Here is a 15832-nt window from a genome sequence, read left to right as displayed (position 1 = left end):
GCTAGTCTCCAGTCTTCTGGCACTATTCCTGAAGACAATGACGACATAAAGATCAAAGCCAAAGGCTCTGCAATCTCCTCTCTAGCTTCCCAGAGAATCCTAGGATAAATCCCATCCGGCCCAGGGGACTTATCTATTTTCACACCTTCCAGAATTGCTAACACCTCCTCCTTATGAACCTCAATCTCGTCTAGTCTAATAGACTGTATCTCAGTATTCTCCTCGAGTACATTGTCTTTTTCCTGTGTGAATACTGACGAAAAATATTCATTTAGCACCTCTCCTATCTCTTCGGACTCCACGCACAACTTCCCACTACTGTCCTTGACCGGCCCCAATCTTACTCTAGTCATTCTTTTATTCCTGACATACCTATAGAAAGCTTTAGGGTTTTCCTTGATCCTACCTGCTAAAGACTTCTCATGTCCCCTCTTGGCTCTTCTTAGCTCTCTCTTTAGGTCCTTCCTGGCTAACTTGTAACTCTCAAGCACCCTAACTGAGCCTTCACGCCTCATCTCTACATAAGCCTCCTTCTTCCTCTTGACAAGAGATTCAACTTCTTTAGTAAACCACGGTTCCCTCGTTCGACCACTTCCTCCCTGCCTGACAGGTACATACTTCTCAAGAACACGCAGTAGCTGTTCCTTGAACAAGCTCCACATTTCAATTGTGCCCAGCCCCTGCAGTTTCCTTCTCCATCCTATGCATCCTAAATCTTGCCTCATCACCTCATAATTGCCTTTCCCACAGCTGTAACTCTTGCCCTGCGGTATATACCGATCCCTTTCCATCGCTAAAGTAAACGTAACCGAATTGTGGTCACTATCACCAAAGTGCTCACCTACCTCCAAATCTAACACCTGGCCTGGTTCATTACCCAGTACCAAATCCAATGAGGCCAACAAGAGGTGAGGCCAATCTACATACTGTGTCAGGAAACCCTCCTGCACACATTGGACAAAAACTGACCCATCTGAAGTACTCGAACTATAGCGTTTCCAGTCAATATTTGGAAAGTTAAAGTCCCCCATAACAACTACCCTGTTACTTTCGCTCCTATCCAGAATCATCTTTGCAATCTTTTCCTCTACATCTCTGAAAAGTTCCAGAGGCCTATAGAAAACTCCCAACAGGGTGACCTCTCCTTTCCCGGTTCTAACCTCAGCCCATACTACCTCAGGAGACGAGTTGTCATCAAACGTCCTTTCTGCCACCGTAATACTGTCCTTGACTAACAATGCCACACCTCCCCCTCTTTTACCACCTTCCCTGATCTTACTGAAACATCTAAACCCCGGAACCTGCAACAACCATTCCTGTCCCTGCTCTATCCATGTCTCCGAAATGGCCACAACATCGAAGTCCCAGGTACCAACCCATGCTGCAAGTTCAACCACCTTATTCTGGATGCTCCTGGCATTGAAGTAGACACACTTCAAACCACGTTCCTGCCTGCCGGTACACTCTTGCGACCTTGAAACCTTATTTATGACCTCACTACTCTCAACCTCCTGTACCCTGGAGCTACAATTCAGGTTCCCATCCCCCTGTTGAATTAGTTTAAACCCTCCCGAACAGCATTAGCAAATTTCCCCCCCAGGATATTGGTACCCCTCTGGTTCAGGTGTAGACCATCCCGTTTGTAGAGGTCCCACCTACACCAGAATGTGCCCCAATTATCCAGGATGGGCACAGGAATTAGGTTACCTGACCTTAATAATTAAAACCTTAATCATCTCCCACTTGTGCAGAAATTCAAAATCAAGGTCAATGTTCCTGAGGTCTGCACTGACTTAGTAGACTTGACTGGTCTCAAGACTAAAAAAAAAATGAGATGGTCAAAGCTGCTGAAGCAATAAATCAGACTATATCAGAAACATCCTTCCAGCTGCACTTTTTCAAATGCTGACAAGCTGCAAATGTTTCAGGTTCCAGAGTTACAATGGTTTATATATCATGATCGTTTAGAAGACAACTTGAAAACAAGCACCTACCTGGCAATCTGTTCATGTTGACACCTTGAGCAGAAAGGCCAATGCCCATGTACCTGTAACAACACAGCTCTTAATTTTTTTCCAGTCAATTAGATTTACATAATTATTTTGCTGCACAACATTTTTGACAAGAGGATAATTACATAAAACCCTGAGATGACCCCAATGCTTATAAATTTAATTTACAATATACTGCTACTGGCAGCCAATCTTGGCACCATACAATAGTATTAGTGCAACAAGCTGTGGAATCATTCCTCAAGAGGCATGCCACTAGAAGCTTGAGCGCCATGACAGCAAGCGAGAAAGCCATTATATTTTATAGCTAGCCATTTTCACATTCATAACGCTGTGGATTTTCCTTCACCAATTGGAAAGTTTGCATTCAAAAACTGAACTTTCAACTATGTATCTTTTCAGTTAATCTATTCACACCTAGAACAGATGCTCTCGTATCTATCAGTATCTAACTGAATGCAAAGACATGCACAACTGCCACTAGAGATGATATCGTTTGATGATTTTCTACACATACCAGTTTTTTTTTTTTATCAACTGTCTCTTATGGGACACTGACTTCTCTGGCTGGGCCAGCATTTATTGCCATCGAGAAGGTGGTGGTGAGCTGTCTTCTTGAACCATTGCAATCTATGTGCTGTGGGTTGACCCATAATGTCATAAGGTAGGAAATTCAAAAATTTGGTCCAACAACATTGAAGTAATGGCGATATATTTCCAAGTCAGGATGGTGAGTGGCTTAGTGGATACATAAAAGATGGCAGTGTCTCCATGTATCTGTTGCACTTGTCCTTCTAATTGGTAGGGGTTGTGGGTTTGGAAAGTGCTGTTTAAGGAGTCTTAAGGAATTTCTGCACTGCATCTTGTAAATGGTACATACTTTTGTGACTAAGTGTCGGTGATGGAGGAAATGAATGAATGTTTCTGGATGAGGTGCTGATCAAGGAGGCTGCTTTGTCCTGGATCAAGTCAAGCTTCGTGTTGTTGGACCTGCACTCATCTAGGCAAGTGAGGGGTGTTTCATCACACTCCCATGAGACCTACAGCACATGACAGCAGTGTGGGAGGAGAAGGAATGCACAGGACTACACATCAAGGACAAAAATGCAGTGGTCATAGAAGACTCAACATCAGAAAATAGAAGGTTTTTTGTAAAGTAATTTACAAACAAGTTCCACATGGTCTATTGCCTTCCTGGTACATGACACTATGGAAGGGATGCAGAACAGTTTAAAGGGAAATAAACAAGAGAGACAACTAGAAGTTATGGTCCACATGGGAATGAAAGACACAGGAAGAAAAGAGATCGAGGTCATGCTCAGTTGAAATTAAAGAGCGGGTCCAGACAGGAATAATTGTTGGATGACACCCAATTCTCATGATAAATAAACTGCATAATAACTTAGGGAATCTCCCTGAAAACAGAAAGTACCAAAGGAGATCTAATAGGAATGAGGAGCTGGGAGTAGGGGTATCGGTTAGCAGCTCTCACGGTGAACAGAGAACTCAGCAGTCTTTTTAAAAACAAAAATCATAAAAATAATAATGAAAAAAGGTCAAATCATTTGAGCCCCAAAAAGGAGGTCTACCCATGCAGCCACAAAACATGGTTGCTCTACTAAAAATGAATATTTTGCATCTTTTTCAAGAAGAGGATGCTGCCAATATCACAGAAAAAAGTGGTAACAGAGGAATTCGACAGGACAAAAACAAGGTGGTACTGAAAAGGGTGGAAATAACGCCAGAGGACTACAAATATTACATCACTGGTTAGAATACGGAGAAGGACAAAATCAGCAACTACAAGTTAGTCAGATTTATGTTAGTCATGGGGAAACTTGAAAAGACAGTAAGCCCAGATAGAGAAAGATAGCCATAAATATAAAAATAGATAGTAAGTGCTTCTATAAATATTTAGAAAGGATGTATTAACAAAGCAAACACTGGTCCTATACAGAGTGGGTCTAGGGAACAAATAATAGAAAATAAGGAGACTGTAGTGAATTGACTGTAGTATTTTGCATCAGTCTTCGCTGTAGAACATACAAGATAGATCCCAAATACAGCTGCAATTTAGGAACTTGAAAGGATAGAGAAATTAAAGAAAATTGCAACTAATGACACTGAGTAAATTGTTGGAGCTATGGACCGACAAGTCCCTGGGTCCTGATGAACTTCATCCTAAGGTCTTTAATGAAGTGACTAATGAGGGAATTAATGCATTGGCTCCAATATTCCAAAATTAGGTTCCTTAGAAGAGCACATTCTGGACCTGAGAAGAGGTTATATTAGACTTGACATTGTGCAACAAGATAGCATTAATGACCTCAGTGAAGTTAGAGGGAGGGGAGGCCAGATCCAAGACTAACATTTTAAACTTAAATAAGCGCAAGTATAAAGAGCACAAAAGCAGAGTTTGCTAAACTAAACTGACAAATTATACAATGGGATAGGTCAAAAAAGATATATTCAGAGAAGAAAGGTAAATTCCACAGGGACAATCTACAGCTAACTAAAAAGTTAGTGTTACACTTGAAGAAAAAGCATAGAATTATGCAAAGATGGATGGCAGGTCAGAATATTGGATAGGAGACAAAGATCAGCAAAGAATTACTAGAAGATTAATAAAGAGTGAAAATGAAGAGTATGAGAAAAAGTTGGTTAGAAATATAGAAACAGATAGTAAAATTGTTATACACATTTAAAAAAGGAAACAAAAAAAGGGAGCATTGGCCCTATGAACTGTAATTCCAAAGAATTAACAGTGGAAGTTAAGGATATGGAAGAATCTTAAAAGAAATGACTAGTGAGAAAGTTGAAATGTTCCAATTGTCTAAAACTGCCTAGATTTGGAGAGGTTGCAATAGATTGGAAAGTAATGAATGTGATTTTTAAAAAAAAAAAGGGAGACAGAAAGCAGGAACCTACAAGTCTGTTCATTTAACTCAGTGAAAGTGTTAGAAGCTATTATTAATGATGTTATAGCAAGGTATTTAGAAAAATTCATGGCAATCTGGTAAAGTCAACGTGGTTTTGTGAAAAGGAAATCATGCTTAACCAACTTAACGGAGTTCCTTCAGGAAGGGAATGCTGGATGGCTATAGAAAGAGGGGTTTTGGTTAAGAATAAGGAAGCAAGCACACGTCACACACAGACAGCAGGGATAAATTGAATCCCTAGAAGAGTATAAAGGCAGTAGGAGTATGCTCAAGAGGGAAACCAGGAGGGCAAAAAGGGGACACAAGACAGCTTTGGCAAATAGGGTTAAAGGAGAATCTAAAGGAATTCTACAAATAAATTAAGGACAAAAGGGTAACAAGGGAGAGAATAGGACCCCTTAAAGGTCAGCAAGACCATCTGTGTGTGGAACTGCAGGTGTTGGGGGAGATACTAAATGAGTACTTTGCATTAGTGTTTAGTCTGCAGAAAGATATGGAAGATAGAGAACATGGGGAAATAAACAGTGACATCTTGAAAAATGTCCATATTACAGAAGTGGTGGTCTAGATGTCTTAAAATGGGACCTGATCAGGTGTAACCTAGAATCAGTGGGAAGATAAGGAAGTGATTGCTGGGCCCCTTGCTGAGATATTTGTATCTCAGGCGAGATGCCAGAAGACTAGAGGTTGGTTAACGTGATGCCACTATTTAAGAAAAGGTGCTAAGGAAAAGCCAGGAAGCTACAGACCAGTCAGCCTGACATCAGTGGTGAGCAAGTTGCTGGAGGGAATCCAGAGGGACAGAACTTACATGTATTTGGAAAGGCAAGGGCTGATTAGGGATAGTCAACATGGCTTTGTGCATGGGAAATAGTGTCTCACTAATTTGATTGAGTTTTTTGAAGAAGTAATGAAGAGGGCTGATGAGGGCAGAGCGGTGGACATAATCTATATAGTCTTCAATAAGGCGTTTGACTAGGTTCCTCATGGTAGACTGGTTAGCAAGGTTAGATTATATGGAATACAGAGAAACCTAGCTATTTGGATACAGAACTGGCTCGAAGGTAGGAGACAGGTGGTCATGGAGGGTGGCTTTTCAGACTGGAGGCCTGTGACCAGCAGTGTGCCACAGGGATTGGTGCTATGTCCACTGCTTTTTGTCATTTATACAAATGATTTAGATGTGAACATAGGGGGTATGGGTAGTAAGTTTGCAGATGACACCAAATTGGAGGTGTAGTGGACAGTGAAGGAGGTTACCTCAGTACAACAGGATCTTGATCAGATGGGCCAATGCGCCAAGGAGTGGCAGATGGAGTTTAATTTAGATAAACGTGAGATACTGCATTTTGGAAAGGCAAATCAGGGCAGGGCTTATACACTTAATGTGAAGGTCCAGGGGAGCGCAGGTTCATAGTTCCTTGAAAGTGGAGTCCCAGGTAGATTGGATAGTGAAGAAGGTGCTGGGTTTGCATGCCTTTATTGGTCAGCGCATTGAGTATAGGAGTTGGGAAGTCATGTTGTGGCTGTACAGGATATTGGTTAGGCCACTTTTGGAATACTGCGTGCAGTTCTGGTCTCCCTGCTACAGGAAGGATGTTGTGAAACTTGAAAGGGTTCAGAAAAGATTTACAAGGACGTTGCCAGGATTAGCAAGTTTGAGGTATAAACAGAGGCTAAATAGGCTGGAGCTGTTTTCTCTGGAGCGTAGGAAGCCGAGCGGTGACCTTACAGAGGTTTATAAAATCATGAGGGGAATGGATTAGGTGATTAGCCAAGGTCTTTTCCTGGACTGGGGGAGCCCAAACCTAGAGGGCATAGGTTTAATGGTAAGTGAGAAAGATTTAAAAGGGACGTCAGGGGCAACTTTTTCACACAGAGGATGGTGTGTGTATGGAATGAGCTGCCAGAGGAAGTGTTGGAGGCTGGTACAATTACAATATTTAAAAAGGTATCAGGATGGGTATATGAATAGGAAGGGATTAGAGGGATATGGGCCAAGTGCTGGCAAATGGGACTGGATTAATTCAGGATCTCAAGTCGGCATGGACTGAAGGGTCTGTTTCCATGCTGTACAGCTCTGAGTCTAAGTAATATATACTGTGGTTAAAGGGGAACTGATGGATGTATCATACTTAGATTTCCCAAGACATTTGGCTGCCATGCAAAGTTATTGCAGAAAATAAAAACTTATGGTGTGTGTTTTTTTTGGGGCAAGGTTGGTAGGTTTAACAAGATGACATGGATAGAAGTTTGGCTAGTTAACAGGAATGGAGTAGAAATAAATGCGAGATATCACCAGCTGATTGCCAAGGGGGATCAGTGTTGGGCTCAACTATTTACAACTTATATTAGTGACCTAGATGAAGGATCAAAGGTGAGGTTGTTAAATTTGCTGACAAATATAGGTAGGAAACTAGGTTGTGAATAGGACGTACGGAGGCTACAAAAGGGATAGTGATGGGTTAAATAAGTGTGCAAAAATCTGGAAAATGGAATACAATGTGGGAAAACACGAAATTGTTCATTTTGATAGGCAGAACTCCAAAATGCAGAGGGATCTGGATGTCTTCATGCATGAATCAAAGTATGCAAGTACAAGTAATTAGGAAAGCTAAGAGAATGTCATCATTTATCACAAACAGAAGTGAATACTAAAGTAGGAGGGTATGCTTCAGTTATCCAGGGCACTGGTGAGACCACAGCTGAAGTACCATACTAGTGTCTTTATTTAAGAATGGACAGTAATGCATTGGCAGCAATTCAGAGAAGGTTTACAAAACTAACACCTGGAATGAGTAGATTGCCTGATGAAGAAAAAGCAAAGAGGTTAGGTTTTTGTACCATAGAGTTTAGAACAGCAAGAAGCAACTTGACTGAAACAGAAGATTCTGAAGGAACTTGACAGAGTGGAAGTGGAAAAGATGTCTGGTCAGAGAATCTAGAACTAGGGATCACTGTTCAAAAAGAAGGGATTGCTCATTTAAAAACAGAAACGAGGACATTTTATCCCTCCTCAGAGGGCCATGAATCTATAGAACTCTTCCACAAGATACAGCCGAAGCAGTCTTTAAATAATTTAAAGGCAGAAGCGGACAGATTCTTGGTCAAAATGGTGAAAGAGGTAATTGAATTTACAATCAGATCAGCCATGATCCCATTAAATGGTGGAACAGGCTTGAAGGGCCAAATAGCCTATTCCCACTCCTAACTTGTACATTCGTGTGTACATAAAATGAATAAGCATTTGACGCTGGGAAGTTTTTAAAAAAAATGAAATTTAGTATGCATATAATTAAAACAAACTTGTATTCAACCAACCTCATGGAGTTATTTGGTAATGGAGAAATTGAAGAAAAAGTAGTATAGCTAATGTACATACGAGATTTCAATAAAAGCGAGGGATAAAATGCTAGAGTATCTAATAGACTTGCCAGCAAAATCAAAGCTTAATTGAATAAATGAGGCAGTATTGATGCTGATGAGGAATTGGCTGAGAAACAGAAAGCAAATAGTGGTGAACAACTGTTCATAACACAGGAGAGTGCACTGGTGTTTACACAGGCATTGTTATTTGGACCACTGTTTATTTGATATCATTGATAAATGACTGGACTTGGACGTACAGGGCATCATTTTGAAATTTTCACATCAAGAACTAAACTTGGCATTTACACATTCAGATAGGAAAAATGAAGTACTGATAGTACAATTTAATGAAATTTACCTATTTTAAATTTGGTGCAACAACAAAGACAAAAAACAAGCATTCCCTACAAATTCAAAACAAAAAAGGTGGCAGGACAAGTTGAGAAGGCTAATTTAAATAAAGAACCTCAAGGATCCTTGGCTTTATTAAAATCCATGGAATAGAAAAGCAAGGAAAACAAAAAAAACTTTGTACTGCACTGATTGGGTCTCATGTGAACTATTCCGTCGGAAGATGTCAAAGCTTGGGAGAGGGTGCAGAAGAGATTTTCTAGAATGGTACCAGAAATGAAGGAATTGAATTATGTGGAGATACAGTCAAGAATTGTTTTCCAAAGAACAGAGAAGATTAAGAAAGTGGTGTTCAATATCATGAATAACTTTAATAGAGAAAATAAAGAAAAAATGCTTCTAGTCGTAGAATGGTCATAGGGACACAACAGAAACAGATACAAGATATTTGTCACTTCTTTTATTTGCACAGTAAGTTATGACTTGGAATGCATTTGGGTGTAGTATATTTAGATTTTCAGACAGCTTTTGATTAAGTCCCACACAGGTGGTTGTGGGATTTGGAAGTATATATTTCTCATTTGCAGGGTGGCAAGTAGAGATTAGTTGGGTACCACAAGGAATATGCTCGGGCCTTAGCTATTCTCTATCAATAATTTGGATTTCAGGACCTCAGCAAAATTGGAAATATTACTTATGACAGAAAACTAGGCAAGAGTTGAAGTTAAGGGAGAATGCAAAGACATTTCAAGGGGACTTGGAGAGGCTAAACGAGTGGGCAAAAGAAAAAAAAAATGACTGATACGAAACAATGTGGAGAAATGGGAGGTTTCCACTGTGGTGGGAGGAACAGAAATGCAGAGTATTTCTTTAATGGGGAGAGGCTGGGAAGTAAATGTTCTTCATGAGACACAAAACAACACTGTACAATAAACAATTAAGGTGGTAAATGGTACGTAGATCTTTAATACAGGATGATTTGAGCAAACCAATAAGGAACTCTGACTGCAATACACAGACTCTTGAAGAAACCACATTTTGGAGTACTGTGTGCAGTTTTTGATTTCGTATTAAATGAAAGATACATTTGCCATAGAAGGAGTGCAAGGCAGGTTCAGCAAACTAATTGCTGGTATAAAGAAAGATTAAAGAGACTGGGTCTTTATTCTCTGAAGTCTATAAGAATCAGAAGTGCTCTCAAACAAACTTGCATAGAAGATCTGCATGGTAGATGCAAGAAAGTTGTTTTTGATTTTGTAGTGGTGGTGCTGGAAGTGGTTGGTGGAGGGGGTGGGGTGGGAAAGCACGTGGAAAGGCAGACACGGATCTAGAACAAGGGACAGAATCTCAGAATAAGGGCAGACCATTTAGGACTAGAATGAGGAGCAAACTCCTCACTCAATTGGTGACGACTCTTTGGAATTTCCTGTCCCAGAGGGCTGTGGAAACTCAGTCACTGCATTTAAGTCAAGATTGATAGATATCTAGACATTTAGATATTAAAAACATAAAGACATATTGGAATAATTCAGGAAGATGGTGTTGAAGTAAAAGATCAGCCATGATCTGATTGACTGGCAGAGTGGGCTTAAAGAGCCGAATAACCCATTCCCAGTCTTATTTGCGTTTTTATGATCTTACCGTCTTACATTTTCCAAACTTGTTTTGATAGACTAAAGATTGCCCCTTTCTCTTTGCTTTTTTTTAAAATGGGGAAGCCAACACCACCGAAATATACCGAACATAATAATTAACAAAGAAAAATCAATCTTTGGAGTACAGGGAGGGTTTCAAATGCTAAGAAACCTTCCTCTTATATACAATTGGCATTCTAGCCTGGTATTTAAATTCTCCAAACCCTGGACTTCACTATAAATATCAGCTATTAACTTTCATTGACAAAAGATGTTCAATCAGTAGTTCATCTTTATCAGAAATTAATACAATATTTACAGTTTTACTTGATACAAAAATTATTCTTCAAGTTGGTCAAAATAACAACTGAATTATATATTTTGCATTTAGAGCCTGCAGAGGAACATTTAAATCTTAATGGTGGAGATCAAAATCAATGTCGAACACGGGAGCAGGAGTAGGCTATTCAGTGGCCTATGGAGGGTTTCCTACATCGCAGGACCACAGTAGTTTAAGAATGAAACGCAGCACCAACCTTAAGGTTGGGGCTGGGAATTCTGTGATAACTCACTTCCTAACTTCCAAAAGCCTTCCAACCATCGGCAAGGCACAAGTCAGGAGCATGATGGAATTCTCATCATTTGGCCTGCACAAGCATAGCTTGAGAAACACTCAAGAAATTCAAAACCACTCAAATCAAAGCAGCCCACTTGATCAATACCCATCCATCTCCTTAAGCATTATTTCCCTTCATCAAAGTACAGCAACAGTAATGCATTGGACCCAGAAGATGTACTGCATGATTCATCAATGCTTTTTAGACAGCATCTTCCTAACCCAAGGTCTCCACTGTCTATAGAACTAGGGCAGCAGAAAACAACAAATGGACCAACATCCCCTATAGGCCTACTACCAAGCCATATACCATCCTGACTTGGAACAAAGGCACTATTCCTTTATCACAGAGTTAAACTTCTTAAACTTCTTTCCTAACAATACCACGGGTATACCTACACCAGATAGATTGCAACCAAGGTGGTCACTCACCATCACATTAAAGGTTAATTAAGGATGGACAACAATTGCTGGCCTTGCCAGTGATATCCATATCCCACAAGGATAGCAAGGGTAGGAAGAAGCACACAAAGGGGAGGATGAGACAACCACGCTGACGAAGGATGTCAGGGACGGCGTAAAAGCAAAAGAAAAAGCATACAATGAGGTGAAGATTCATGGGAAGCCTTTAAAAAACAAGCTAGAGGACAAATGAAAAAGCAGTAAGAGGTGAGAAGATGACACATGAGCATAAGCTAGCTAGTAACACAGAAGATCAATGGAAGAGTTTCTTTTAAAGATATCTAAAAGAAAAGATAGAAGCAAGAGTGGACTTTGGACCTCTGGAAAATTAGGCTGGAGAAGTAGTAATGGGGGACAAAGAAATGGCACAGCTGCTGGACAACTGAAAAAGTCTAAAGGTGGATAAATCATCTGGCCCAGATGGACTACACACCAGAGTTCTGAAGGAGCTAAGGAGACTGTAGATGCATTGGTGGTGAGCTTTCATGAATCACTGGGGCCACGGAAGGTCCCAGAGGTAGGTGCAGCACAGTGGCTCAGTGGTTAGCATTGCTGCTTCCTCGGGCCCAATTACAACTGCCTGTGCGGAGATTGCACATTCTCCCAGTGCCTGCATGGGTTTCCTCCAGGTGCTTCCATTGCCTCCCACAGTCCAAAGATGTGTAGGTTAGGGGATTGGCCACGGAAAATGCAGGGTTACATATAGGGTGGAGGAGCAGTGGTGGGTCTGGGAGAATGTTATTCGGAAAGGCAGTGTGAACTCAACGGGCTGAATGATCTGCTTCTGCACCACAGGTATTATGAAAATGGCTGATGTAACACGTGTTTAAGGAGGGAGGTAAAAGACAGGAAACTGTCAGCCGATTAACCGGACCTTGATCATTGGTAAGATGTTAGAGTCCGCTTTAAGGATGAGACTGCAGAGTACTTGGAAGTGCATGGTAAAATAGGGCTGCATCAGCACGGTTTCATCAAGGGATGGTCTGAAAGATCTGTTAGAATTCTTTGAGGAGGTAATGAGCAAGTTAGACAAAGCAGAGCAAGTGGATGTGATCTATTTCGATTTCCATTGAGCCTTTGAGAAGATACCACACAGGGGGCTGCTAAACAAGATAAGAGCCCATGGTGTTGAGGCCAAGGTACTGGCATAGATAGAGGATTGGCTGACTGGACAGAAGGGGTCTTTTTTAGGATTGCAGCTGGCGACGAGTGAAGTTCCACAGCAGTCTGTGTTGGCATCATAATTATTCACATTATACATTAAAGATCTGGATGAAGGAACTGAGGGCATTGTTGCTAAGTTTGTGGATGACAACAAAGAGAGATAGACGGACAGGTAGTGTCAAGAAAGCACAGTGGCTGCAAAAGGACTCGGACAGGCTAGGAGAGTGGACAAAGAAATGGCAAATGGAATCCAATGTATGGAAGTGGGAGGTTATGCACTTTGGTTGGAAGAATAGAGGCATAGACTATTTTCTGAACAGGGTGAGACTTCAGAAATCTGAAGTACAAAGGGGTTTGTGGGGGGCCCTATTCAAGATTCTCTTAAGTTTAACATGCAGGTTCAGCTAGTGTTTAGGAAGGCAAATGCATGTTAGCATTCATTTCAAAATGGCTAAAATACAAGACCAGAGTTGTACTGCTGAGATTGTATAAAGCCCTGGTGAGACCACATTTATAATATTGAGCAGTTTTGAGCTCCATAATTAAGGATGTGCTAGCAATGGAGGGAGTCCAAAGGAAGTTGGCAAGACTTGTCACATGAGTTGAGGACTCGGTCTGTACTTGACAGAGTTTATAACGACAAGGGGGGACCTGATTAGAGTGGACGTGGGGATGATGTTTCCACTAGTTTGAGAGACTAGGCCTGAGGGCACAGCCTCAGAGTGAAGGGATGACTCTTTAGAACTGAGATGAGGAGAAATTTCTTCAACCAGAGGCTGGTTAATATGTGGAACTCATTAGTGCAAAAGGCGCTGTGGAGGCCAAGTCATTGAGTGCATTCAAGACAGAAATGGATAGGTTTTTGTTTTGTAAGGGGATCAAGGGCTATGGGTAGAAGGTAGGAGAATGGAGTTGAGAAACACATCAGCCATGATCCAACAGCAGAGCAGACTTGATGGACCAAATAGCCTAATTCTGCTCCTATATCTTACCGGTTTTAAAAAGGAGAGAGGTAAAGAGACAAAGCAGGATCTTGTAGAGTAAGAACTAGGATTTTGATATTCACTCCATCTATGACCAGGAGGTGTTTAAAAAATAAAATACATGCCTGACTCTGACCTGCCTTGGTGGCAGACATCAAGATGTTCAGGGATAGGCGGGATGCTTAATCAACATGTAAATCGGGATTCCATAGTTCACCTGGGAGCCCAATTCAAAATGTACTTCCACTGCAACAGTTTCGCAACAGTCAAGAAACTAGCGAGTGAAACAAGGAACCTTCAGCTCCAGGATAAGTGACTCTTTCAGTAAAGTTGTGGGTCAGGAGGAGAAGTGCACACTCACCAAGCCACACAAGAGTCCGAAATTTTTCCAGCACTGAACTCCAGCTATTTCCTACCCAGCATTAATTGATGTCCTCTCTCCTCATCTGCAGCCATCCATCTCACACCCAAGCAAGGTCACTAGGCCAACCCTAATGATCCTGAACGGCAGCATCCGGTCATTGTGTTTCCTATCACTCACAGGGAGACTATTTGTGAAGCCAGCTGCTGTCCTGAAGGCAGACCCACAAGACGTTTGAAGCCTGCTGCACACAACTTTGTCGGACTTTTCCGCTGCTTATCTCACTTACGCCTTACTCAATTCCATATAAATATCTGGGTGTTTGAAGACTTCATAAAGCTGTGCAACGGGTAAAGGAGACACTACGTAGTGAAGAGAAGGTGAAATCTTCACTCATCAAGATGATCACGAACAGCAAGTGGTTTTAGCAGAGGCGAGTGAGGTCGGAGTCTTTGATGTAGACCATCAAAACAAGTTTGGATCAGACGTGCTCATATCTACACCCACTGACCTGAATGGTGGTGATGCATGGAGAAGGTGGGAATCATAATGGAAGCAGCTGAAATAGAGGCGTGCAAAGGTTTGAATAGGGACAAAGTAGAGATGAGGGAGTAGTTGAGTAGATTGGCAGCAGTAGTATCACCACCAGGATTGGAGACTAGAGACTAAACAATGAAGAATACGAAAACATAGTTCTAAAGTGACTCATAAGGCAGAAAGGATGTCTTCCAGGAACAAACAATACTTCAATAATGCAATGGTCATATTTGTTGGTCGAGAGAGATGGTAACATCTATTCGCTGGACCTTGTATTTAAGAATCACAGAACGCTTTTCAGAAAGTAGCTGGGGTTCTCTCCTTGTGCATCTTAACATTTCCCTCTTAATATTACCAAAACAGATTAACTGATCATTGTTTCATTTATTGTTTGTAGGTTCTTGCTATGCATACAATGCTTGGAACATCTGCTTCCATAACAAGTGATTGTACTGTAGAAGTAATACAATGGATGCGTAAGGACACCAATATAGGTTCTTCTGAGAATTGGCAGCTGTTGCTGGCTTGCCAGCCAAAGGTAAACAGGTTGTTTTCATCTATCAAAATGACATCTTTAAAAGTACTCAACTGTCCCCACAAATTAATCTTAGCATTTAGCCTTCTAGAACACTGCATTGTTAAAATGGCTTGATTAAATGTTATAAACAGAATTTCAGCAATGACAGAAACAAAGCACTACAGTTCATTCACACTTACCCATCTCGTCCTTTACTGACTATCTTCACCTCAAAGTAGTAAATCCCACAAGCAGCAGGTATAGGATACATTGCTCGAACTGAAGCCGCATCTTTTGGTGTTTTACCATGACCTGAAGGTACAAAATTTAGGTGAAAATTGAGCCTATAACATTTGCTTAAAATGGGAGATATAGAGAAATCTCATCATTCAGCACAAATTAAAACAATGGAAATCTATATGGAACGTTCAAGGGGATTGTGTTACAGGTACTTGTCCTTTAATTAGGCCAGAGGAAGTGAAGCATTAAATATGGAAAAATAAACTCGAATCAAGATCCAAAAAGCCACCTAGAAAAACAATTTAAATCCAATTTTCAAGTTTGAAATCAGCAGTTAGAAGCAGGGTAGCGTAGGAATTTCCATAGGGAGAAAATTAATGAATGCCCTGTGGCAAAAAGGCTAAGCAAAGGCAGATTCTAAGTTAACAACTGAAGTTTACTGCCTGTCTTCATTTATTATCTTTTGAATTATAATTTGAAATTACAGTTTCTAAAAATCTGTTAAGTATTATCTAGAAACTAACACAGCAAATGCTAGAGAAACTCAGCAGATCTGGCAGCATCTGTGAAGAGAAGAACAGAGTTACGACTAGTGAGACTCTTCTTCAGAACTGAAAGGAGTTGGAAAATAGGTTCTGTTTTATACT

At 40.9% G+C, this 15832-nt stretch overlaps 1 protein-coding gene across 1 annotated transcript in view; it reads right to left on the bottom strand.

The window, feature by feature from the left end:
* The window catches only part of LOC125485559 (ran-binding protein 9-like), a 62667-nt gene that overhangs the window by 29798 nt on the left and 17037 nt on the right, over positions 1–15832 (bottom strand). The window contains exons 3-4 of the mRNA XM_048608784.1: positions 15146–15257; positions 1995–2047 (exon numbers count right to left, since the gene is read on the bottom strand). Of these exons, the coding sequence (XP_048464741.1) occupies positions 1995–2047; positions 15146–15257 (165 nt within the window). The remainder of the gene's footprint in view (positions 1–1994; positions 2048–15145; positions 15258–15832) is intronic.

This window comes from Rhincodon typus, chromosome 2, assembly GCF_021869965.1.
Source record: "Rhincodon typus isolate 14 chromosome 2, sRhiTyp1.1, whole genome shotgun sequence".
Lineage (NCBI taxonomy): Eukaryota > Metazoa > Chordata > Chondrichthyes > Orectolobiformes > Rhincodontidae > Rhincodon > Rhincodon typus.
This window is presented reverse-complemented; position numbering and strand designations above follow the sequence as displayed.